Source organism: Tenrec ecaudatus, chromosome 10, assembly GCF_050624435.1.
Source record: "Tenrec ecaudatus isolate mTenEca1 chromosome 10, mTenEca1.hap1, whole genome shotgun sequence".
Classification (NCBI taxonomy): Eukaryota; Metazoa; Chordata; class Mammalia; order Afrosoricida; family Tenrecidae; genus Tenrec; species Tenrec ecaudatus.
The window spans coordinates 80349572-80373939 of NC_134539.1; the positions used below are offsets into that span (position 1 = coordinate 80349572).

General features: G+C 43.6%; 1 protein-coding gene across 2 annotated transcripts; it reads right to left on the reverse strand.

Moving 5' to 3' along the window:
* Positions 1–3984: 3984 nt before the first annotated feature.
* On the reverse strand, positions 3985–24269 carry ZBTB43 (zinc finger and BTB domain containing 43). Of its 2 annotated transcripts, XM_075560769.1 has the most exons (3): positions 24139–24253; positions 17077–17185; positions 3985–6908 (listed from the first exon to the last, which is right to left on the reverse strand). In XM_075560769.1, exon 3 carries the CDS (start codon positions 6883–6885, stop codon positions 5482–5484), a length of 1404 nt encoding a protein of 467 aa, XP_075416884.1. In that variant the 5' UTR covers positions 6886–6908; positions 17077–17185; positions 24139–24253; the 3' UTR covers positions 3985–5481. The 2 variants fall into 2 exon arrangements, with proteins under 2 accessions (XP_075416884.1, XP_075416885.1); XM_075560770.1 differs by lacking the exon at positions 17077–17185 and having other exon boundaries at positions 24139–24269.
* Positions 24270–24368: the final 99 nt, after the last annotated feature.

Below are 24368 nucleotides of genomic sequence, written 5' to 3' on the forward strand. Positions count from 1 at the left end.
TAAAATAAAAAAAAATTTTAAAAAGAGGTGTAAGAGCCCCCAATAAAATGATTTAAATTAAAAAAAAAAAAGAGCATGAAAGAAAAAAAAAAAAAAAGCACTCACCAAGTAATAGATGATTACGGTAAGGTCGCGTTTACCTCATTTCCACTGACTGAGCCAATCCCAGAGCTCCTCCCAAGAGACCGTGATGGGGATGGTGGTCTCAAATGCTTTGGGGGTTTGGTGGGAAGCAGCAGCCCCTGAACTGACTACAAGGAAATCGAAATAAACTGCCTAGGGGTTATGTCCTCCATTGGATAACACCCTCAGATGCCACCCCACGCCTGTTCTCAAATACAGATGAGCAACTTCAACTCTCCCATTCTTCCTGAGGAGAAGCCCAGCGGGCTCCACCTCAGCGTGGGGCATGTGACCTTCGGGTCCCTGCTTCTTTAGGTGGACCTGCTGAGAGCCAGGAGCAGGGGCCTCAGCAGGGATGAACGTGGGGGTGAGGAGGGCCTGAGCTGCTTGGCCTGTGGGGATGGGCAGGCCCTGCCCCAGCCGACTGAGAGCTCAGAGGGTAGAAATGGTCCTCCTTGAACTCTTCCCACACAGAACAGCTAAGCTAGCGGAGGCAACATGTAGTTGGCTTCAAAATCAGCAACAGGAAAGGAAAAAAGCACCACCTCACAACAAACAGAGCAACAGAAGGTTTGTGTGGGAAGATGGTGAAGGCTGATCTAAAACAAGCAGTGTCTCTGGGAGAGCTGCTGTTAGCAATGTGGGGGCCCTTCTAAGAGCACTGCAGCTACTTCTCCAGGATTTGCTTGTTGATTGGGGGTGGGGGAGGTCGGGGCAATGAGGGAGAAGGGTATGGTGAAGCAGAGATTCAACTAAACAGCACGGGGCATTACAAGTACCACCATGCCATGCCATGTGCTGCTCCGTGACCTCTGGTAATGTACCTACCTTTTCTGAATCACAGCTGGCTCGTGTGTGAAACACGGGGACTTGCAGGGCCAGACAGGGTCCTGGCAGGAACCAGACGAACACGCCAACGAGGGCAACGTAACTGAGGGGTTTCGTAAAGGGAGTCGACAAGGCTATGGGCAGTGAGGGAAACCCAGTGAGGTTGGTGAGGCACCTCAGGGCTGGCAGCGTCAGGGTAAGGGGCCTGACAGGAGCTGTGGTCCTTGGCAGAGCAACCCAGCCACTGCCAACCACATCTGGTAGGAGGAAGCCAGGGGAGCAAACCCTTGCATCTCTCTCTCTCTCTGCTCATCCCTGTGTTTGTCCAGCTCCTACAGAGGCCAGCCTCCTGCAGCAAAGCCCACAGTGAAAGGGTGGGGAGTGAGTCCCAAGGAACAAACACAGAAGACCCAGCACACCTAACTACCCCATGGGGCTGGCAGGAGTTTCAAATGAAGCAACCACCTGGCACAGAAAAACGTAACTCACTGCCTGACTAATTGGGCTGTTTGGTATTTGTTTACAAAAGGTTCTAATATCACCTTTACTCTCAGGTGGCAAAAGTCAGAATGAAAACAGAGACATATGGTCATCTATCCAAAGTGAAAAACAAAACTTTTACAAAGTTGACAGGTAACATTTATTAAAACATGTCATACAAAAGGGCATGGTCTCTTCTATAAGAAGAAAATATTAAACAGTAACATTCAATGAAGTAAAACCATGCTGTACACTGAAGACAGCAATATATAAAGACAAAACTAGTCAACTTTTGCAACACAGGCATAACATTTCACAAAATATCGATAAGATATGCACCAAATGATAACTTGTTTATCATCGAATGGTTTTGTGGCCTAAGAGTCACCTGACCTGCATAAATAAAGGAATTTTGGGGAAGAAACATTGGGAACCTCATAAAAGGAAAGGCAGCAGTAAATGACATTATGACACAGGCTTCAAGCACAACTAAAAAACTTTTAAAGTCACATTTTGTCAAATGTGTTCCAGCATCTTCCCACAGGGCACTGTCAGTAGAAATCTGAAATAAGAAATGTGTATCTTTAAATATAGAGAAGGAAAAAACCCAAACCCAACAACCCTGGTTTCACTGAACAAAGTCACCTAACAAAGATCACAAAATGAGTGGCATAGCTTGAAGGGAGTTGGGGTGGTGTCTGCTGCTGGGTTTTTGGAAGTCCTTTTCCAAGCAAACACCTGGACCAGGTAAGAGAGCCCTCTTCACTCTCACTCTTGCCCAGAAGGCTCAGGCACATCTAATCTGTGCCAGGTCAAGTACAGCCAATGCTGTTTCTCTTCCAGAGCAGCTTCGCTTCTTCAGCAGCTGGGATGCGCTTGCCTCCATAGGAAGGGACCACAGAAGTGAGGCAGCTCTGTCCACTACTGAGTTAGCACAGGGTCATTTTAGTTCAGCATATGCCCACCAGAACAGAGGGGACACTTACTGGGCACACTCCATTAAAGCCATGTCAAAAAGAAGCGACTGGAGGCAGGTGACTCAAGAGGGAGACTCAATAGGCAGATGAGACCCAGGAGTGCCTGAGGGTAACCCACACACACTTGAGGGAAGGCTAACTCAGTCCTTACTGAATTAGAGAGGGATACCTACGGTACCAAGTGGACTATTAGAGTGTGGGTATCTGAAATTAAAGGCATGATTTAAGTCCTAATACTAAATACCTCTGGTGGTGCTTTGAAGCCCTTTCTCTCTGGAATTGGAGAAAAAACCACAGTTAAGATTCAAAGAAAGGGGGTAATGCCTTGGTTGTAAGCCAGTGAAATGATCCCTGATAAAGACTGTTTGGAAAATGTTACCCACAACTATCCAAACTGATTTGGAAGGATAAAGATTTTCTAAAGCTGAACTGAGGCTAAGGAAAGAGATTATCGCTCCAACCCAGGGTGAGAGGCCTAAAAAAGAAAAGATAGTAATGCAGTATATCTCCTAATCCCAAAACACAGTTTTATAAACATTCACTTTTAATAAACTAAGGCAACCCGCTCCCCCTACTCTTTGCACATGACCAGCATTTCAGATGCCCAACTGTATCTCACAGGGGCTGGTTGATCCAATTGGCCAGGCGAGTGTTTACAAAGACCTTAAAACAGTAGAGGTGAGGAAAACACATTAAACTTTCCATTTAGTAGCTGATGTACATGTAAGGATGTCAGTAAACAATCTCTTCACGAAACATTAAGTCCCAGCACAACTGATGGCTTCCAAAAGTAGCAGCCAAGGATGCACCGTAATTTCAGGCTGAACAAAAGCTCTTTATCTTGGCAAGGTACTGTGCTGACTTCAAAGTCCTGAAGGACTGTGAGTTTTACAGAATTTTTTTTTCTTCTCTGATTCTTCTCCCCACGTATTCCCATGTTCTTGAATATAATCTTAAGAGGAAATAACACATCAAAACTTCCAAACAGGGAGACAATGTTTTGTTAATACCATGGAAACAGTGCGCTCACCTTTGGGCTGAACAAAGGGTTTCACTGCCTTAGTATGAGCCTGTGAGAGAAACACAACAGTTCTCCTCACATATGCTAGCTAAGATCTGGGCTGAAGCCTACTGGCCTCTCACAGGAGAGAAGGAGCAACTGAGTTTGACAGGGCAGTCCCTCTATACACTTCCATCAAATACATGTGGAAAGGACAGCTATCTGGTGAGGCTTCAACACCACGATGTTATTAACATGGCAAACAACCAAGAGGTAATATCTAGTTTCTAGGTTAAAAAACAATATATATATATATAATATGTATATTTATCATAAAGTTTTAAATACAAAGTGCTTTTTTATATATCAAGAATGATACAGTGTTAGTGAGTAGATCCCTGTTTTGTAATCTTGATGACAAGAATTAACTGGCAAATAAGTACTTCCTCTGCCCTCTCCACACAAAGCGCAACAAGTGAACGCCTTGGTGTTAGAAGCTTGAGGGTCTGAGGCCCTGCCAGCAATGTCTCTCCCATTAGAGCAAAGCCAAACTTTAAGAACAAAGTTTCACCCCAATCCAAGAAAACTTCTTTATTTTACAAAAAAGAAAAAGTTTCTATTTGGAATTTAGAACAGACCAGTATGTTGAGGGAAAAGTTTATATAATAGTAGCACCCAGTCCTACCCTGGTAACAGTTTCAGGTATATCACACAGCTTAAAAGTATTCTCAATATACTTTCTTTTTAACCTAAACCAGCTGACTGACTGGCAGAAGAGATCTCCCAGTAGCTGCTTTTCTTGTTGGCTTTTTTTGGTAGTTATAGCTATGTGGACTTGTAAATTTATGCAGCTTGATGTGTAATTTGTGAGCATGAATTTGTAGACTATTTTGCTAAAATTAAGACTTTCTTCCTTCTCCTTAAAACATCTCAGCATCCTAAAGAATGGGACGTATTAGCTCAGTGTACCACTCCCTCTAAAAGTGCATCCCCCCACTGGTGTAGTTCCAAAACTTAACTCCCCCCCACCCCAATTATAACCTGCCACCCATAAAATCCTGCTACGCTGGAAGTCCTATTGTGACAGCTGGGAGTGTCACTGCCGCACTTCCTGATCTCCTGATGTTCATAGCTAAGCCTTAGTCCCGACTTCTGGCTCCTTCCCACCAACTGGTGTCACTGACTGCCCTCTTTGGGAAGCACCACATCTCCGCCAGGGCAGCGGCTGGAGCAGGCAGTGGGACGGTAGTCAGCCACACCAGACTAGATGTCTACTAGCCATGGTCTAGATTGCACGATTTTGGACATGAAATTAAATGAGGAAGATTTGGGACAGCAAACCAATTACTCAAGCACCCTAGAGAAGTACTAGATACAGGTGTCCAAACTAAATGTTAGTACTAAAATACAAAAATTTGCTTTATCAAGAGTCTGAAACACGTTTTGACAGTGGCACCTTACAGAAATAGAAGCTCGTACCGCAAATTGATTCATACTTAGAATGTCACCCTCTCAGCATCGCCAGAGTTTTCGTTAAAATACTCTTTAGAAAGAATAAAACAGACAAGAGAGCTCTGTTAATCACGTTCTTATTCTAGGAATCACATGATTCGTAGCTTTTACAAAAGTAGCATTTTAATCAGTGAAGCAGCTACCAAAACCAACCCACATTATTTAATATCTATTATAAGAACAAAATAAAATGTCAGCAACCTTGTAATCACGAGTGATCGAACACTGCAGCCCGACACTGCCGGGGAGTGGGACTGGAGTCCAGTCCCCAGCCCAAGTGTCCACAGCACGAAGTCCACGTGCCAGGATCCTCACCGGCACGGAGGCTCCCAGCTGGGGAGGGGGCTGACTTGCCCCCAGGACCTCCTCTAGGCCAGGACTAGAAGATATAAAATTTGAGGAATTAGATTTTTAAATTGGCCTGCTTAAAGCTGGTCCTTCAGAAATATCTTTTTTTAAGCTTCTCTTATAATAGCAAGTAGCACACATCATCTGTGCCCAGATCTGCATAATTACCAGAGTTTATTTTTGTGCACGCCACTCAAGGGCCAGATTATAGCTTTAGCTAGCCTCAGTTGCATTCTGCTCAGCCTTCGCAGCTTCATAGGACTTGGTACAAGAAGTCACATGCCTGTGGAAACTGTCCCTCCACATGAATCTCTTCGCACAGATACTACACTCATACGGCTTGATGCCTGTGTGAATTTTCATGTGCCCCACCAGATGATGCTTCATCTTGAACTTCTTGCCACAGACCCCACAGCCATAAGGCCGAAGACCGAGGTGCATACTCATGTGTCGATCTCTCTGACTCTTGTGAGTAAAACTTTTCCCACACTGACAAGGGTACAGCTTGTCAGTGGCTGAGAATCCTAAGTGGGACGCTTCTTCTTTAATTCCAGCTACCATTTCAATATTCTCATTGTAGCCTGGGGCTAGGGAAGCCTCCTGTCTGTGCCCAATTAGATTCCCATCCGACCTCTCTCCAGAAAACTCTTCCATGGAAGAGCCATAGAAATCCACCTGCTCGTCGTAGTTGCTTTCCTCAGCCTGGTCCTCAAACTCCGCCCCCACCTTTTTTTCCTCGATGTGAAAGTCCTCCTCTACGCCTGACGGCTGGATTGCGTGCTCTGTCTGCATGGTGTTGACGGACTCCGTGACCTGGTGCTCGTCATAGGTGGCGTGCACGTCCATGCCCTCACAGGGCGGTTCAAAGCGCTCAGGCTTCACGTGGATCCAGCGTTTATGGGCCATGATGCTGGGCTTGCTGTACAATGGTCGGGCGTAGTGAAACTCGGCGCTGTCACTGGCCCCCTCCTCCCCATCCTGGCTTGCCATCTCCGTGCTCAGCCGGTCATGCTCCGTGGATGAGTTGCTGGGAAGGTATTCGTGCTCGGTGAGCTGAGATGACAGCTCATCTTTGGTGCTTTCCTCTTCATTTTCTCCATCTCGTAGTTCCTGGGCTTTGGGGAAATCAGTATTGCCCCCCGAGCCCAGCTCAAAGCTCTCTACCAGACCATTGTAGCTACTGCTGCTTGGGGACTGGTGGTCGCTGCCATGGTTGAGCTTCTGACAGAGGACTGTGGGGTTTCCCTCTAAAACCTCCGTACACTTGTCTACTACATGCCACATCTGGAGGAAGCTGGCTGCTGTTAAGTAACTAACAATTTCTGGAGCAGGCATGACTAGACGTCCAGTGTAACTAGATAGGAGTATGTTCTCAAACACTCTTGGGTTCATCACATCGGGCAAAACAATTCTCCGGCTGTTTTTCAGGAGTACCTGGTCACAAAAGTAGGGTGAACTAGCAGCAAGAACAGCTTTATGGGCCCGGAAAATGTGGCCTTGGACAACAATGGAGACATCACATAACTGCCCTTGTTGGCGCTGCTGGTTCAGTTTCTGTAGAATGGTACTAGAAAAATCAGGAAATTCTACTCGAAAAGAGTTTGTCCCAGGCTCCATTTCATCACAAATCTTGTTTAGTGCTGTAAGAGAGGAAAAAATTATTACTAATTCCAGCCCAAACATGATTTTTCCCAATCTCCTTCTGAATCATTAACAAAACTAACATTTTCAAAGTTCCATGAAGCCCCTTCGCCCATGGGTACTGGTGAGGTAGAACATTTACTCCCTCTTCACCTTCTAGAGGAGCCCTGGTGGCATAGCGGGTTATGCGGTGAGTTGCTAACTGCAAGATCAGCAGTTCAACTCTACAGCTGCTAAGCAGGAGAAAGAAGCAGCTTCCTATTCCCAGAGAGCTAGTCTTTGAGACCCACAAGAGCGGTTCTACGCTGTCCTATAGGGTTGCTTCGAGGCTGGCATCCACTCCATGGCAGTGAGTTTGGTTACCTTTTAGGACTGGTTCGGTAAATTTCAGGGCCCAGAGCAAGGCCCTGATGTGAGTATCAGCCATGGCGAAAACACTGAACATTTTTTATTCTATTAACTCTTGTATTTTGGGCTCTATAGGTGAGAAAACAGATTCTATAATTGAATTTGTTTAAGTGATCAAGATCCTCAATTAAAATATTTATGTACCTTAGTTATATACCCAAAATATTAATGTACCACACGGTCACTATGAGTCAGAACGACTTGATAGCATGGAATTTTGAGAAGTGAAAATGCTAGAACTTTAAAACGGCCTTAAATTTAACTTAGGTTTGTCAACATGGGGTGAGGGAGTATGAGGGTTAAGTCCAAATACACTGCTACAAAATTATAGAAACATTTATTAAACAAAAACCTTAAAACATGAAGCTACTGTTTCTCCACGGATCCTCCACCCAGGTCTATATAGGTCCAAGGAGCGTTTCCATCTCTCTAATCCTGTGTTCTTTAATTTACTACACCGAGTGGGCAGTTTTAGCATCCTCGAGGGAATCACTTCATGTTCCTTCTCATTGTGCTTTGAGTTTTAGGAACAAAAAGAAGTCTGATGGGGCAAGATCAGGGCTACAGGGTAGACATGATAATTTCCCAGCAAAATTCTCATAGGACAGCCCAGCTACCTTAAAGAATGAGCAGGTATACTGACATGATGGACACAACTCCCCAGCACAACGTTCCTGGACTTTTTCTCACCAATGAAGTTTTCAATTTTCTTAAACCTTCCTAATAATCCCATGATCACTTTGTGTCCTTTGAGAAAAACAGGATCACCCCTTGGAGACCCAAAAAAAACCATTGTCATAACCTTCTGAGCTGACCTTTTTACCTTTATCTGGGTGATGAGGTGGGTTATGAATTTGAAGACACCAGCTGCTCCATATGAGAAATATGAGGCTTTCTACTCCCAGAAAGATTTATAGCTTTGGAAGCCCAAAGGGGCAGATCTACTTTATCTCACATGCTCACTATAAATCAGAATTGACTTGATAGCCATTAAGTTGTAATTTTCTTTTCTAGTTGGCAGATTTCAAGGCATTTTTTTGCACAATAAAATATATGTATATTACCCAATTTTGGCTCTTTTGACTTGAGGATTTTATGTCAGGCTTTAAAAGGCCTTCCCCACTACAGGAATATCTTACAAAAAAAATTTAAAAAATTATTTTTTTCTTCAATTTAATTTCTGAAAATCACTGAAATCTTTAACATATTTTAGTGTTAGGAGTAAGGCTGGGATCTAGCCCTTTCCCTCCAAATCTCTAGCCTATTTCCTCACCACTTTTATTAAACAATTCAGATTTTCCCTCATAGACTTCAAGTAACCTTTCTACAGGTTTACCTGCTATACAAGTAATCCTTACAATTTCATAGACAGTGTGACCTTTATTAAAAGTATAGTTGCTTTCAATTGCTTAAAATATTTACCGTATATACTCGAGTATAAGCCAAATATTTCAGCACATTTTAAATGGTGTTTTTGTGGTAAAATTAGGTGCCTCCCCTGACCTGATCCCACCACACCGTGGCAAATCACTGGGGGAGTGCAGCGGAACAGCAAGGGAATGGAGTGGCAAGGTCCCCAGGGAATGCTGAAAGTGGACTTTGGGGCCAGGGCGTGGTGCCCCAACAGACTGGACTGGAAAACGCTCCTAAGGGCCAGCAAACGATCCCTGAACTAACTACAGGCTTTTCTCTTGTGAACTGTTTTGTTCTGTTCTTTTTCAGTGGTTTGTTTTGGTTGTTTTGTTGTCTGGTTGTATACTGTTGCTTTGTTTTCCTCTGTCTAGTTTTTGTGCATGTTAGTGACTCCACAGGTCTGTCTGAATAGGACAGGCTGGATGAACTATCTGGATGAAAAACAACGGGACTGACAGTTCCGGGGGGACTTGGGGTGGGGGGGTAGGGGGGGTAAGGAAGTGGTGTTAACAAACCCAGGGACAAGGGAAAAACATGGGACCCCAAATGGTAGAGAGAGGGAGTGGCAGGCCTGGTGGGAAATGATCAAAGGTAAGGTTGCTTAGAGAAGAGGTATACTCTAGCCCAGGTGGCGATGAAGCATGGTGGTAGGGCAGGAGGAAGGTCAAGGGAGATGGAGGAAAGAGCTAGGAGTCAAAGGGCATTCATGGAGGTCTAGACAAAGACATGTACATGCAAATATATATAGGAGGATGGGGAAATACATCTATGTGTCTATATTTATAGGTCAAGTATTAAGGTGGCGGAAGGACCTTGGGCCTCTACTCAAACACTCCCTCAATGCATGAATACCTTCTTTTATTAAATTGGAACTCTATGATGCTCACTCTCCCGACACAACGGCTGGAGCCAAAGTGGGTGAACAAGTAAATGTGGTGAAGAAAGCTGATGGTGCCCGGCTATCAAAAGAGATAGTGACTGGGGTCTTAAAGGCTTGAAGATAAACAAGCGGCCATCTAGCTCAGAAGCAAATTTTCATTTATGTCATTCAAAATAAGTATTTCACAATATAAAATTATACAGTTTTAGTGATTAAGCATTATGCTTTAATGATGTTCAATTTGTAACAATGAAAATATATCCTGCATATCAGATATTTACATGATGATTCATAATAGCAAAATTACAGTTATGAAGTAGAAAGGAAAATAATTATATGGTTGGGGGTCACCACAACATGAGAAACCGTATTAAAGGGTCACAGCATTAGGAAGGTTGAGAACCACTGGTCTAGGGGCTCCATCTGTTTCTATCTGACCAGTAACTTGGTCTCTTTTATGGTTTTGAGTTTTGTTCTGCATTTTCTTCCTACTCTACCCAAGGTTCTCAACCTTCCTAATGCTGCAACCCTTTATAATACATGTTGTGGTGACCCCCCCCCCACCATAAAATTATTTTTGTTGCTACTTCATTAACTGTAATTTTGTTACTGTTATGAATCGGGCATGTGACCCCTGTGAAAGGGTCGCTCGACCCACAAAGGGGTCATGACTCACAAGCTGAGACCCACTTTTCTAATGGGAATTCTCCCTTTCAGAGTAGCTGGCAGTGGTAGTTGGGCACTATCTACTTCTTCTGGTCTCAGGGTTGTGGAGACTGATGTGTACTTGGTCCCTTAGTCTACTGGACTAATTGTTTTCACATGTCTTTTAATTTCATCACTTTTCTTTCCTCTGGGTGGGGAAAGGTCAGTAGTCGTATCTTAGATGGCTGCTCACAAGCTTTTAAGACCCTGGTTACTACTTGCCAAAGTAGGAATGGAGAGCATGCCTTTGTGAACTATGCAATGCCAACTGGGCTTGGTGTTCCTGGAAATTATGGTCCTGAGCTCCCAGGCCCAGCAGTCTACTCTCTAATGGTGTTTGCTTATGTCTAAGAAGTTTTCATAACTTTTCCTCATTTATGCCAACCCATCCATGGATACAATTACAGAAAAGATAAATACACAAAGATATCCTCCATCAAACCTATCTATCTATAGTGATGCCTTGGATGTTGAACTAATTCATTCCAAAGTCATGTTTGAACACTGATAAGTTCAAAAACAGGACTTTTTTCCCCATAAGAAATAACAGAAACTCACTGACCCATAGCCCTACAGGGGACAACACCGGAGACACAGTGTGGGAATTGCACGTGATCGGATCCCGCCACACCGAGGCAAAATATTAAGGGGCTGCAACAGAACAAGAGAATGGAGTGGCGAGGTCCCCAGGGAATACTGAAGGTGTACTTTGGGGCCAGGGCGTGGTACTCCAACAGACTGGACAGGAAAACACTCCTAAAGGCCAACAAACAATCCTTGAACTAACTACAAGCTTTGCTTTCTGATTGTGTTTTGTTTTTGTCATTGGTTTGTTGTTGTTGTTTTGTTATATATTGTTGCTTGGTTGTGCTGTCTTGTTTTTGTGCATGTTATTATCTCCGCAGGTCTATTTAAGTAAGATAGGCTGGATGAACAATTGGAGGAGAAAACAACGGGACCGATGGTTCCATAGGGATATGGGAGAAAGGGAGGTGGGGGTAAAGGTCGTGGTGTTAATAAACTCAGGGACAAAGAAACAACAAGCGATCTAAATCAGTGGTGAGGAGAGTATGGGAGACCTGTTTGGGCATGATCAAGGGTAATGTAACAAAGAGGAACTGCTGAAACCCTGGTGGAAACTGAGCATGATAGTGGGACAGGAGGGAAGTGAAAGGAAATAGAGGAAAGAGCTGGGAAGCAAAGGGCATTTATAGAGGTCTAGATAAAGACATGTACATATGCAAATATATTTATACATGAGGATGAGGAAATAGATCTATGTGCCTATATTTATAGGGTTAGTATTAAGGTAGCAGGACATTGGGCCTCCACTCAAGTACTCCCTCAATGCATGAATACTTTCTTCTATTAAATTGGCATTCTATGATGCTCACCTTCCCAACACAACCGCTGAAGACAAAGAGGGTGAACAACCAAATGTGGTGAAGAAAGCTGATGGTGCCCGGCTATCAAAAGAGATAGCGTCTGGGGTCTTAAAGGCTTGAAGGTAAACAAGGGGCCATCTGGCTCAGAAGCAATAAAGCCCACATGGAAGAAGCACACCAGCCTCTGTGACCACGAGGTGCTGAAGGGATCAGTTATCAGGCATCAAAGAACAAAAAAATCATATCATTATGTGCTCACCTCCCTGATACGACTCCTGAAGATAAATGGGTACATAAGCAAATGTAGCGAAGAAAGCTGATGGTACCCGGCTATCAAAAGATGTAGCGTCTGGGGTCTTACAGGCTTGAAGGTAAACAAGCGGCCATCTAGCTCAGAAGCAACAAAGCCCACAAGGAAGAAGCACACCAGCCTGTGCGATCACAAGATGTCAAGAGATCAGGTATGAGGCATCATCAGAACAAAAAATCTTACCATAGTGAATGAGCGGGGGAGTGCGGAGTGGAGACCCAAAGCCCATTTGTAGGCCACTAGACATCCTTTTACAGAAGGGTCTTGGGGAGGAGCTGAGACAGTCAGGGTGCGATGTAGCAATGATGAAAAATACAACTTTCCTCTAGTTCCTAAATGCTTCCTCCCCCACCCCACCTCCCACCACACACACTGTCATGATCCGAATCCTACCTTGCAAGTCTGACAAGACCAGAGGATGTACACTGGTACAGATAGGAATTGGAAACAGAGGGAAGCCAGGGCGGATGATCTCCTCAGGACCAGTGGTGTGAATGGTGATACTGGGAGGGACTAAGGAGGGTGGGTTGGAAAGGGGGAACCAGTTACAAGGATGTACATGTGACCTTCTCCCTGGGGGACAGACAACAGAAAAGTTGGTGAAGGGAGATGTGGGACAGAGCAAGATATGACAAAATAATAATTTATAACTTATCAAGGGTTCATGAGGGAAGGGGGAGTGAGGAGGGAGTGGAAAAATGTGGACCTGATGCCAGGGGCTTGGGTGGAGAGCAAATGTTTGGAGAATGATGAAGGCAATGAATGTACAAATGTGCTTTACACAATTGATGTGTGTATGGATTGTGATAGGAGTTGTATGAGCCCCTAATAATATGATTAATAAAAAAGAAATAATGGAAAATCAAATAATTTGTTCTGAAGCCCAATGATTACACTTATAAAAATCATTTTTTTCAGGACTTGAACACACCTCTATGTTGTGGAAACATTCCCTAAAACATCTTTACACAGTAAATACAGTATGTTAACATAAAAACATAATACAGTGTTTCTTCAAGTCATTTTTCATCTAGTGAGTACTGCTACTATATACATAGGTGTGCATATGCCTGCTCATGTTGCTGATCTTATTTCTACAGGATAGATACCAAGTATAGTATTACTGGGTTATATGGTATTTCCATTCCCAACTTTCTGAGGAAGCGTCAGATTGCTTTCCGATGATTACACCATTTCACAATCCCATCAACAAACCATGTATGTGAGTTTCGGTTTTCCATACTGTTGATAACATGTGTTATTTTCTGTTTTTGAAACTTTGGTATTAATGTTGGGGGTCAAGTGATAGATATCATTGCTATTATGAATTGCATCTCTTAATGGCTAATGCTCACAAACATTTCTTCTTGTTTGATGACCACCTGAATGTTTTTTGAAGTAGCAATTCATGTCTTCTGCCCATTTAAAAACTGGATTATTTGGTTTTTTTCTTGTTTACATTTTCTATAAATTTTAAGCATTAGTTCCTTGTGCAACCTTCATTGCCAAAAAAATGTGTCCTATTCTGTGGGTTCTCTTTTTTCCTCTCTTGGTGAAACCTTTGGATCATATATCACAAATTTTAAAGAAACCGAATATAGGACCAAATTAAATGTAAATAATGCCCCCACAATTCCACTTGCTATATACGAGCAGGTACCAACAAAACAAAACAAAACATGGATTCCCTCACTCCACTCCCACTGCTCCCAAACTACGTATTTAATTTTTTTTTTTAACAAAACAACCCTATTACTTCAAAGTACTCTCTATTACACTTTATACATTTGTCAAAGCTGCTATTCCATTCTTGGAAACATTTTTCAAACTCATCTATTTGGATGGCTGACAGCACCCCCCTTCTTTCCCAGAAACAAAAATAAGTCACGTGTATCAAGGTCAGGTAAGTAAGGTGGGTGGAGCAAAAGAAACGTGCTGCTTTTTGCCAAAACTTGTGTACTGAGATGCTGCATGAGCAGATGTATTGTCGTGGTGGCAGAACTAGGCCCTCATGTGCCACAAATCCGGCCTTTTTGGTTGCACCCGGTTACGCAATCCTTATAGAACCTCTACTAGGAGTCGACAATTTCATTCATTCGGAAAGCTGACTGACATCCAGAACAATTGTCATCAATCAACATTTCCCCTTTCTGAAATGTGAAAACACTTGAACATTTGAGTTTTTCCCATAGCGCTGTCCTTGTAAGCCGTGTTCAACATCACAACCGTTTCAGCAGCATTTTTCCTGAGCAGGAAAAAAAAAATTCACAGCCTCATGCTGTTCTCTTAAATCAGCCATCACCAAAAATGATGTTTCAGTGAAACTGCTTTTACAAAAAAAATCACTGTGACCAGAGAATCTTTCCAGGCAATGCCACTGGGTGCACTAGCTCAGTGGGAGTTGCTTGATGCTCCCCTAGAGGGAAAAATGCGCACTATGAAAGCTCTGCTCCGCCCAACGCAATTCTGTTTTGGGGGGGAGTACCCCCTCGTTCACTAGATTACTATCATTCCTACATTTGGAGGGCCCAAAGCTAGACAGGGTGGGACTGTGCGACAGGTTCTGCAGATTAGCAAGATTCAGAAGTGGCTGCATTGGGATAGCAAAGGTTGTACATTGCCTCATCAAGGGAGGGGAAAAACCATGAATGAAATCTTGACATGCGTGGGTTGGTGTGCCACCTGGGCCAAACATGTGATATTGCAATTTCACCAACCAGGGTGCTCAGAGGCTACACCCTCCTGCTGAGAATCTAAGGCCGGGGCTTCAGGCCCAGTCATCCCGCTCAAACTAAGCCCTGATGTCAATTGGTTAAGTATGTCCTTCCACTTGAGCGCCAGGAGTTAATTCTAACAACATTCAGGGAGACCTTACAAAAAACAAAAAACCCAAAACAATAAGAAACATTGTCACTGAGTCCCTTCTGACACAAAGTAATGCTTTATAGTGTTTCTAAGGCTGTACATCTTAATGGGAGCAGACAGGCTCATCTTTACTCAAGCAACAGATGGTGAGTTTGAATGGCTGACCAAAAAGATGAAAGACTTGTACAAAACATGGCTGGAAAAAAATGAAAGAACACCTAAGTTAATAGAAAGACATCTAATATGCAGAGATTAGAAACTATTAAGATAGCAACACCACACAAGTGATCTGTAGGTTAAACTAAATGTCTATCAAAATATCAGCAATATATAAATTTTTAAAACAACAAAAAAAGGACGATCCAATCCTTAAATTCCTTGTAAAAAGAGTGGGGGATCATCATCTGACCACCTCAGAGGTACGGGGAGGAGAAGCAAAGTCTCTACCTCAATCTGACGCCAATTTCTATAGACGGAGTTCAAGTTCAGACAAGCTTCCACTGATTCATTGCGACCCAATAAGAGGTTTCTGAGACTACATCTTTACAGAAGCAGATTTTTCTCTTACAGAGAAGCTGGTGGATTTGAACCACTGACTTGTAGTTAGCAGCCCAATGCCTAGCACACAGCACCAGCAGGGCTCCTTATGGATATACCAACAAACTTTAAACTGTGCACTTGGTACATTTTAAATGGGTGCATTGTAAGGCATATGCATTATAAAATAAAGTTTGAAAAATTGAGTACTGCTACACATTAGTATTGAAACTGGAGTTTTATTCATGACTGACTGGGTGACTAGGACTGTATCATCATAAATATGAACAAGAGAGCATTAAGCCAGTCTGTGCAAAGCATTTTACATGTACTACCTCATTTAATCTCCACAATTACCCATATAACAGGAATTTTCATTTCCAATGTACAGAATAGAAAATAGCCAAAGAGGCTAAGCTACATGCCTAAGGTCACAAGACCATTAAGAAGTAAAAGTGGGAATTCAACTCTAAGTATTTATTCAGGCCCTCGACAGTCTTTATGATAAAAATGGTTTATACCCCAGCTTTATAAGTAAGTAAATGAATAAATAAATAACCTAAACAATTAAAATATTCAATGTAGTCAGAGGCCCTTAAGAAATGATTCACTAGCCTCATACATAAAGTAGTTTATGTCCATGTAAACAGGATTATACAATATTTGTCCTTTTGGGTCTGGTTTATTTCACTTAGTATGGTTTTAAGATTCACCCACATGATAACATTTATTAGCAATGCCTTTTCACAATGAGGTAACATTCCATTCATTATACATATATACCACATTTTATTTAATTATTCAACTGCTCATGGACACTAGCTTGCTTTCCCCTTTTGATTATTGGAAATGCTACTACAATAAAAGTAGGTGCACCAGAATTTTTTTTTTCAATTTTACACAGAGGATTGAGGACAATACATTGAAGAATCACTTCACTACAGACCTTTCGGCTTTGATGAGTTTAATAGCACCCACTATTTATTACTAAGCTGAGGAATGAACTGCATGTTAATTGTGCTACCCTATTTAAACACTCTACTAAGAAAACCAGATGACAGCAATATAATAAGCAAATAGATTCAATAGCTACTTGAAGTCTTCCAGGAAGCCCTGAGTCAGAGCACATGGCCATTTGCATACTTACAGTAGAGAGCAGATCTAAGCACAGTAAATGTTGCTTTAGTGAACTAAAAGACAGGTACAAAAGCATAGAAATAACAACCTCCCCATGCCTGCCAAAGTTCCTTCATGTTAGTCAAAAGCTTTTCAGTTCGAAGGTACACCATGTAAACTTGGGTCTTGCAACATTTCTGTCTCATCAGACTAATTTTAAAGATAAGTAAACCGAAGCTCAGCGAGATTAAATGACTTATCGAAGGCCACATATCTCAAAAGTCGAGATTTTAAGAAGAGGTCTAATTTTCCTTCCTATTATTATTATTGCTTCAGAGAAAAGATTCTCTGAAATCAAATGCTCTATCAGTACGAAATACAAGAGTGATTGAACTTAAAATGTGCAAAATTTCCTCTCCAGAAGGGAAGAAATACACAAAAGAACATTCTTGTTCAAAATAATGAAACTACATTATCATTTTTACTGAAAAAGAAAGCATTGTAGAAAATAATTTTAAAACTGTACTATTAGCAAGTTTATAGCTCACCTAATGCAGAGTTCTATCCCTGAGCTCAAAGTTCCTCATGCCACGGTCATCAAAGAGCACTACATGAGGAAGAGGCCCATCTCTCAGTCTTGTGTCAATTCAGTGACTTCTGAAAGAAAAACGATCACACTGAGAACGGTAGGGAGACTCGGTGCCACACACTGTGTAAATGCGCCTCGCGAGTTCAATGTAGAGCAGATGCGTGAGGAGCAGAAAGAAAATAAACCACAGACTAATATTTTTGGTAATAGTTGCTTCCATTCTGCATATATCTTCTGCCTCTGTGTTTGTTTTCTAATGCTTTCTATTGAGGGGGTCATTTGGATGTACACAAAAGCTGCAGAGATATGCAGACTTCCCACATAACTCCTGTCCAGTTTCTCTTCGTGTTAACACTACCCTGTGTCCAAACTTAAGAAACCAACACTGACAAATGCTTTTGTAATCTGCAGAAATAAAATAACCATCCCAAAAGTGGTTTTGGTTTCCAGACCACTGTCCATCAGCATGCCTTTTATTGCCCCCACTTTAGCCAAAGAACTCAGTAAAACCTATTTTTGGATTTTTACAAGACAAGTTGGTGACGTTTTGATGTTCTGATTCACAACCTTCTTTAATTCTAACAGTTGGAGGCTTTATGAAAACTTCCAGTGCAAAGGTCCACCTTGGTGCACTTTTGGAACTCAGGGGAGAAGGTGTTTGCCAATCACCCTTCCGTCACATTACAAAAAGGAAATGCTTGTGTCTGTGCCCTCAGACTAGCGGAATTCAAGCTAAGAAGTTCAAATTCGGAGAGCAGAAGGCAGAAATAGCACTTACTTCATGACCGTTAACTACATACCAACAAAATAAAAGTTTTTTCTAGTATGCTACAAATATATAAGACAATGTATTTCAATTTGATTTATAATTAAGATAAAAAAATGAAAAAATTCAGAAGGTGGGTGTGGGAGGGAAAAATGAGGAACCAATACCAAGGGCTCAATTAGAAAGAAAGTGTTTTGAAAATAATGGCAACAAATGTACAAATGTGCTTGATACAATGGATAGATAGATGGATGTAGATAAGAGCTGTACGAGCCCCAATAAAATGATTTAAAAGAAAATGAGAAAAACTCATGAAAATGATATAAGCCATATTCCATTGATTTTAAGGTGAACACCGTTTCACATTTTATAGTTTCTAACATCAGGATGTGAGAGTCAGGTGCTAATTTTAAATCCAGCTGTCACTGCCTGAGATTATGGCAGTGCACTCCTGAAAGACTGCAATGTTTCTGATGCACAAAAGATGACACTGTGTGGGGCGAAAAAAACCTGGACAAATATAATGACTCTAAATTGACAAGTATCCAGAAAAGAGCTGGACTTGGAATATTAGGAAATTGAAGGAAAATTCACAGAGAGAGAGAGACCCCCTGGCACAGCAGTCCATAGAGCGGTGTTCTACAACAGTGTGTCCAAAGTGGGAGAGAGTTAGACTGTGTCCTGACTTACGAGGTCAAGCACTGAAGTTGCTAACGGTCAAGGGGGTGTGGAGCAAAATTTTTTCCCCTGGAAGGGAGACAGTCGGCCAAATAAGTTTGGGGTATTATGTTCCACATCCTACTTTGGTGAGTAGGGACTAGTCTTTAAAGCTTTCAAAGAGTACCTACCTAAGATGCAATCTAATGGTCTTTCTTTGTCCAGAGGAAAGAGTAAAGAAAATAAAAACTCAGGGAACCAGTTGGTCCAAAGGTCTAAGGAACACATGAACCACAGCTTCACTACCATGAGACCAGAAAAACTAGATGGTGCCCAGCTACCACTATGAATTGCTCTGAACCACAATGGAAGATCCTGGAGGCGGAGGAAAAAAAGTAGAATAAAATTCAAAATCATACAAAAAGGCAAGACTGACTAGCCTGACGGAGACTGGCATTGTGACCCTTAGACATCCTTCTAGACTGTAACCAAACCCACTGAACAAAACACACAACACATTACCACTACCTGGGGAAATGTACTTCTTGGGGACAATCAACCAGAAGAGCAAAAAAGGGTGGCACTGGCCCAAAAGCAAAGTCTGGAAGGAAGGAAAGGACAGGGAGAAGAAAGAAGCAAGGAACCTAGGGAAGAAATGAAGAGAGTGAGGCGCCCTCGCGGGCTTGCAACCGACGTCAGAAGACAAAAGGCGTATTTATTACAGAGCGAAAAGCGAGTTTGCCCTGCAACCTTTCACCCAACCCACAATAAAAAATTTAATGAACACTAACCAGTTTATTTCACTTATTTTTTCCTTTTTCTCTATTGAGATGCTATAAAAGAGGAAAGGGAGCAGCCAGATGTTCAGAAGCCTGCCTAACTCCCTGCACTTCCGAGCAGCTGGCCTCTCTATTTCCCTCTGTGCAGTTTTTCTCTATCACCCAGATACCTATATATAGCTGGGTGCACACAAACCAAGTCCGTACTGCCAGCCCCTGCTGTCTCATTGCCCCTGTCCAATAATTCTCTGCAAAGACTCGGAAAATTAACGGCGATGTCTATCTATACCCATTTATTACCAGAGAGTATACAAGTCCAGAAATACACCAAGCAAAGTCCATTTGCTCTCAGGAATGTGCTATGAATATTCTTTTCCATCCAGGAGAGGAAAATGGGGCCTCAGTGAATATGCACATGACTTGAGTCCTGAGACTTGGTAGAGAGGGTCTATGTAAACCAAAGCCACTGGCATAGAGCCAATTCTGACTCATAGTGATTCTGTAGGACAGAGCACAACTGACCCTGTGGATTTGAGACTATAAATCTTTATGGGAGCAGACAGTCTCACCTCTCTCCAAAGGAGCAACAGGGGGGTTAGACCTGTTGCCTGTGGTCAGCAGCTCAGTGACTAACCCACTACATCACTAGGGCTACTGAGTACATCACATCCTCCCTCCCTGAGGCATGTTATCAGAATGCCATCAGTGCATCACTCGCTTGTTAACATGTGTTTAAGTTGGGACTGAGAAGCCCTTAGTTCAAACCCACCCAGTCACTCCTAAGAGAAAGATCTGATTAAACATTACAGGTAAGAAAGCCTGATGAGGCATTTCTATTGTCATAGGGGGTAACTATGCTTGGAGAAACTGACTCAAAGGCACCTAACAAGTTTGGCCTAGCTATTTTAGAAAGACAAATCTCACTGCCATCAAGTCAATGCTGACTCCTAACAACCCATAAGGGCAGGATAAAACTGACCCTATGACTTTGCAGCTCTCTTTACGGGAACAGAGTTAGAGGAGTAGATGGTAGTTTTGAACTGCTGACCTTGCATATCACAGTCCAACACATAATCACTGTGCTACCACGTCTCTTTTAGAAAGGCAAAGAATACTTTATTGCTCAGCCTATTTTCAGAATCCAGAGCCAAAAGGTCAAACCAAGGTTTCTGCCCCACATGTAAAGGGATTTCAAAAAGTTTATGGAAGAATGGAATAAAATGAACTTTTTGAAGCCTTCTTGCATATGCTTTACAATATCATTATTTAAAGTATAACTATAAAAAAAGTATAACTATAAAACCTACTGCCATCGAGTTGGTGTCAACCCCTGGCGGCCCTAGAAGGCAGGGCAGAAATGTCTCTGAGTTTTCGAGTCTTTAACTCTTTAAGGGAGTAGAAAGCCATGTCTCATGAGCCACTGTGGCTAGCAGCTTGGAATTGCCGATCTCATTGTTAGCAGCTCAACATATAACCTTTATGGTACTTGTTATCCCCCAAAAGCCAATTCCATTGCCACTGAACCAATTCTGACTCTTAGCAATGCTATATAGCAGAGGTTCTCAACCTGTGTGTCAAACGACCTGTTAGCCTATGAAGACCAGAGAAACAAATCCATGGACACACATATGTGTATAAGAAAGAGATTTATATACAAGAGCAATTGAACACTGAGAAAACATCCCAGCCCAGTCCAGGTCAAGTCCATAAGTCCGACAGTAGCCCATATGTCCGATACCAATCTATAAAGTTCTCTTCAGACTCATAAAACAGACGCAGTTAAGCCAAATGCAGGACGATCACAAGCCAGTGGGTAGAAAGTCTTTGGGTCCAGTGGCGTTGTAAGCATCTCAGTGATGGCAGGGGTCTCTCTGTGGCTTCTCCAGCTCCCGAGGTCTGGTTGCGTCCATGTAGCTTGTCTTCTGCAATGTCTCCCAAGGAGTAACAGAGAGAGAGGTGTCTTCCGCCTCCAAGGAGGAAGTACCAGATTTCCCAGAATTCTCAGAAGGTCATGCCCACACAGAAGTCTCATTGGCTATCTCCAGATTGACAGCCTAGACGCCACTTCTGTACTCTTAATCCCTAAATTGACACCAAATTAAGTGACTTCCACATGACCCTTTCACAGGGGTTGCCTGATTCATCATAGTGGCAAAATGAGTGAGGAAGTAGCAAGGAAAGTAGTTTTATGGTGGGGGGTCACCACACCATGAGGAACTGTATTAAAGGGCCGTGGCCTTAGGAAGGTTGAGAGCCACTGCAAAAGTTTCCAAGGCTTGTAAGCCCTTATAGGAGCAACCAGCCTTATTTTTCTCTTTAGAGCAGCTGCTGGGTTTAAGCTGCTAACCTTACGGCCAGCAGCCCAATGCCTGTCCCCAAGCACTGTTATTGTTGCCAGATGGCAGCAAGTCAGTTCCAACTCAAAGCAATCCCATGCACAACACGACAGAAACAAACACCTTTCAGGTCCTGCACCATTCTCACAACTGTTATGCTTGTACCCACTGTTACAAACACTATGTATAGGCACTGGTATTCAATAAAAACCCAAACCAAACTTGGTGCCATGGAATCAATTTCAAATCAGCTAGCCCCCAGAGCAAAGGAGTTCTGGTGGCATAGTGATTACGACATGGGCTCAAAACGGCATGGTCAGCAGTTTGAAACCACCAGCTGCTCAGAGGTAGAAAGGGCTTTCTACTCCTGAAAAGTTATAGTCTCAGAAGCTCACAAGGGTAGTTCTTCCCTGTCCTATTAGGGTCACTATGAGTTGGCATCAACTCATTGGCAGTGAGTTGCATTTATTCTACAGAGTAAAGTGACTGCTGGGCTCCAACACCCAATCTTTTAGTTTGAAGTTGAACACTTAACAACTGAGCCACCAGGGCTCCTTACTCCACCCTCCCACCATCAGGATAACTCTGAGCAGTCAGTTGTTTGGAAGCTGTTAATCTTTAGGGCAGTGGTTCTCAACCTTCCTATAGTCTCAAACCCTTTAATACAGTTCCTCATGTTGTGGTGATCTCCCAACCATAAAATTATTTTACTTGCTACTTCATAACTGTACTTTGGTACTGCTATGAATTGGGCAACCCCTGTGAAAGGGTCGTTCGACCCCCAAAGGGGTCAAGACCCACAGGTTGAGAACTGCTGCTTTAGGGGAACAGATAGCCTCAAGAGGGCTCCTAGGTTTCAGTAAAATGTTAGTAATTCAGAACCTACTTCTTATAAGAAAGCTGAATAAATGCCCCTCCTCCTATTAGAAAACAGTTGGAGAAATAGACCTAATTTTACAGAACCATAATAAGAGTTACATTTCTAACCCTCAGAGTTTTCTTTCTGTAAATACTTTTTCCTGATAAAGTTTCTCTGTAAGTCTGCCTTCAACTTTCTGATGTAGGAGCGTATTTGCACAGAATGCAAGCAAGGTGGGGAGGGCGAGAGTCTATTTTTGTTTTAACTAAAGTCCCTTTCTAAATAGTGGAAACCTTGGCAGTAACCCCTGCTGTGCAGACTGCAGGTGTCAATACAGGTAGGTTCAACCAAATGCTTCTAAAAGGCACATAATGATTTTGTTTAGTCACGTGTAGTAAAAAGAGCTTATTATCCAAAGTCTCCAGTGAGCACTTGGTAAAGCAAAGACCGAACTATAATTATTAGGTTTTTCACAACATAATTGTACATACTGATACAATCTCTGAACCAATCATGCAGTTCCCCCAGAAATCCTGCTATTGTACCCAAAACCCCAAGAGCAGAGAATCTTAGCGGGACCCACTTGAAGTTTTTTACTCAGTAAGCAGCTGTAACTCAATGAGAAGACGCCCGAGACACTTAAGACACAATCCTGTGATAAGTGGATGGGGCAAGGGAAAGGGTGGGTGTGTGCAGAGCTGAAAAAACATGGGAAAGACAAGGCAAGTTATCATCAAGCTCAATGACCTGAAGATGGTCTCCTGCCTGCCAACCAGGCCTTCCTGCAGCCTGATACTCAATTGACACCTGTCAGAGTTGCGATGGGCCTGCAACAGGGAGTCACCAAGAAAATCAGCAGTACAGGGAGCTTTACGGGGTCATGAGTCACCTTCCACGGCTGAGATCTGGGCAGGCCTGCTCCACCCTGTTCATACCTACCCAGTCAGGAGAGTGACGGAGGGGCAAACAGAAGGTCAAAGAGACGATTTAAGGCAGGCCAAGATGAAAGGGCTGCGAGACAGGAGGCAGGGTCCACAGGCAGAGAAGCAAGGAGGTGACATAGAGAGAGAGACAGGGTCCAGATACACGGAGATAGGGTCGAGAGAGACAAAGTGGAGAGAAAAACAAAGTTGACAAGGGTCGAGTAAAAAGGCAGAAAGGGCAGGTGACAACAGGCTCTAGGGAATGCGACAGAACTGAGACACAAAGGGAGACAGAGACAGAGCAACAAAGTCCGGGCGCAACCTTTTTCTCGGCCTTGTCTTTCACGACCTCGGGCGCGGGTGGCTCGGACCCGAGGCCGCGCTCACCCGGCGCTCGGAGAGTCCGACGCACAGACGGGGACGAGATCTCCAAGCGCTCGGGCCGACCGAGCTCCGCCGCGGTGGGGTGACCTTGGGCGGGACGCTGTCCCGAAGGCCTCGCTCTCACGCGCTGGACGGACTGGAGACTGCGCCATTGGGTCCCAGGGTGCCGGGAGCCCAGGTCCCCGCGCGTGGCTTCTGCATCCCCGTCGGCAGAATGGGCCCGGCGGCGCGCGTGCGCCAGGGCCTGCAGGGAAGCGCTAAAGCTTCCAGGCTTCCACCCTCCGCCCTCGCTGCCCGCGGGGCTAACGCCGCCGTACCTGCCAAAGGCTCCGCACGCACATCGCCCAGCCGCAAGGGCCCCTCGGTCACAGGCTACAGGCCGGTTCTAGCCGTCGCCGTCGCCGTCGCGACCGCCCCAGCCTGCGCCTCCCGCCCCCGGAAATGCTTCCTGGTCCCGCCCCCGACATTTCCAGTGCTTCCGGGGGTGTGTCAAAGAGGAAGCAGTGTGCGCATGCGGCACACTCGTGGGGCGGGGCGGGGTGGGGGC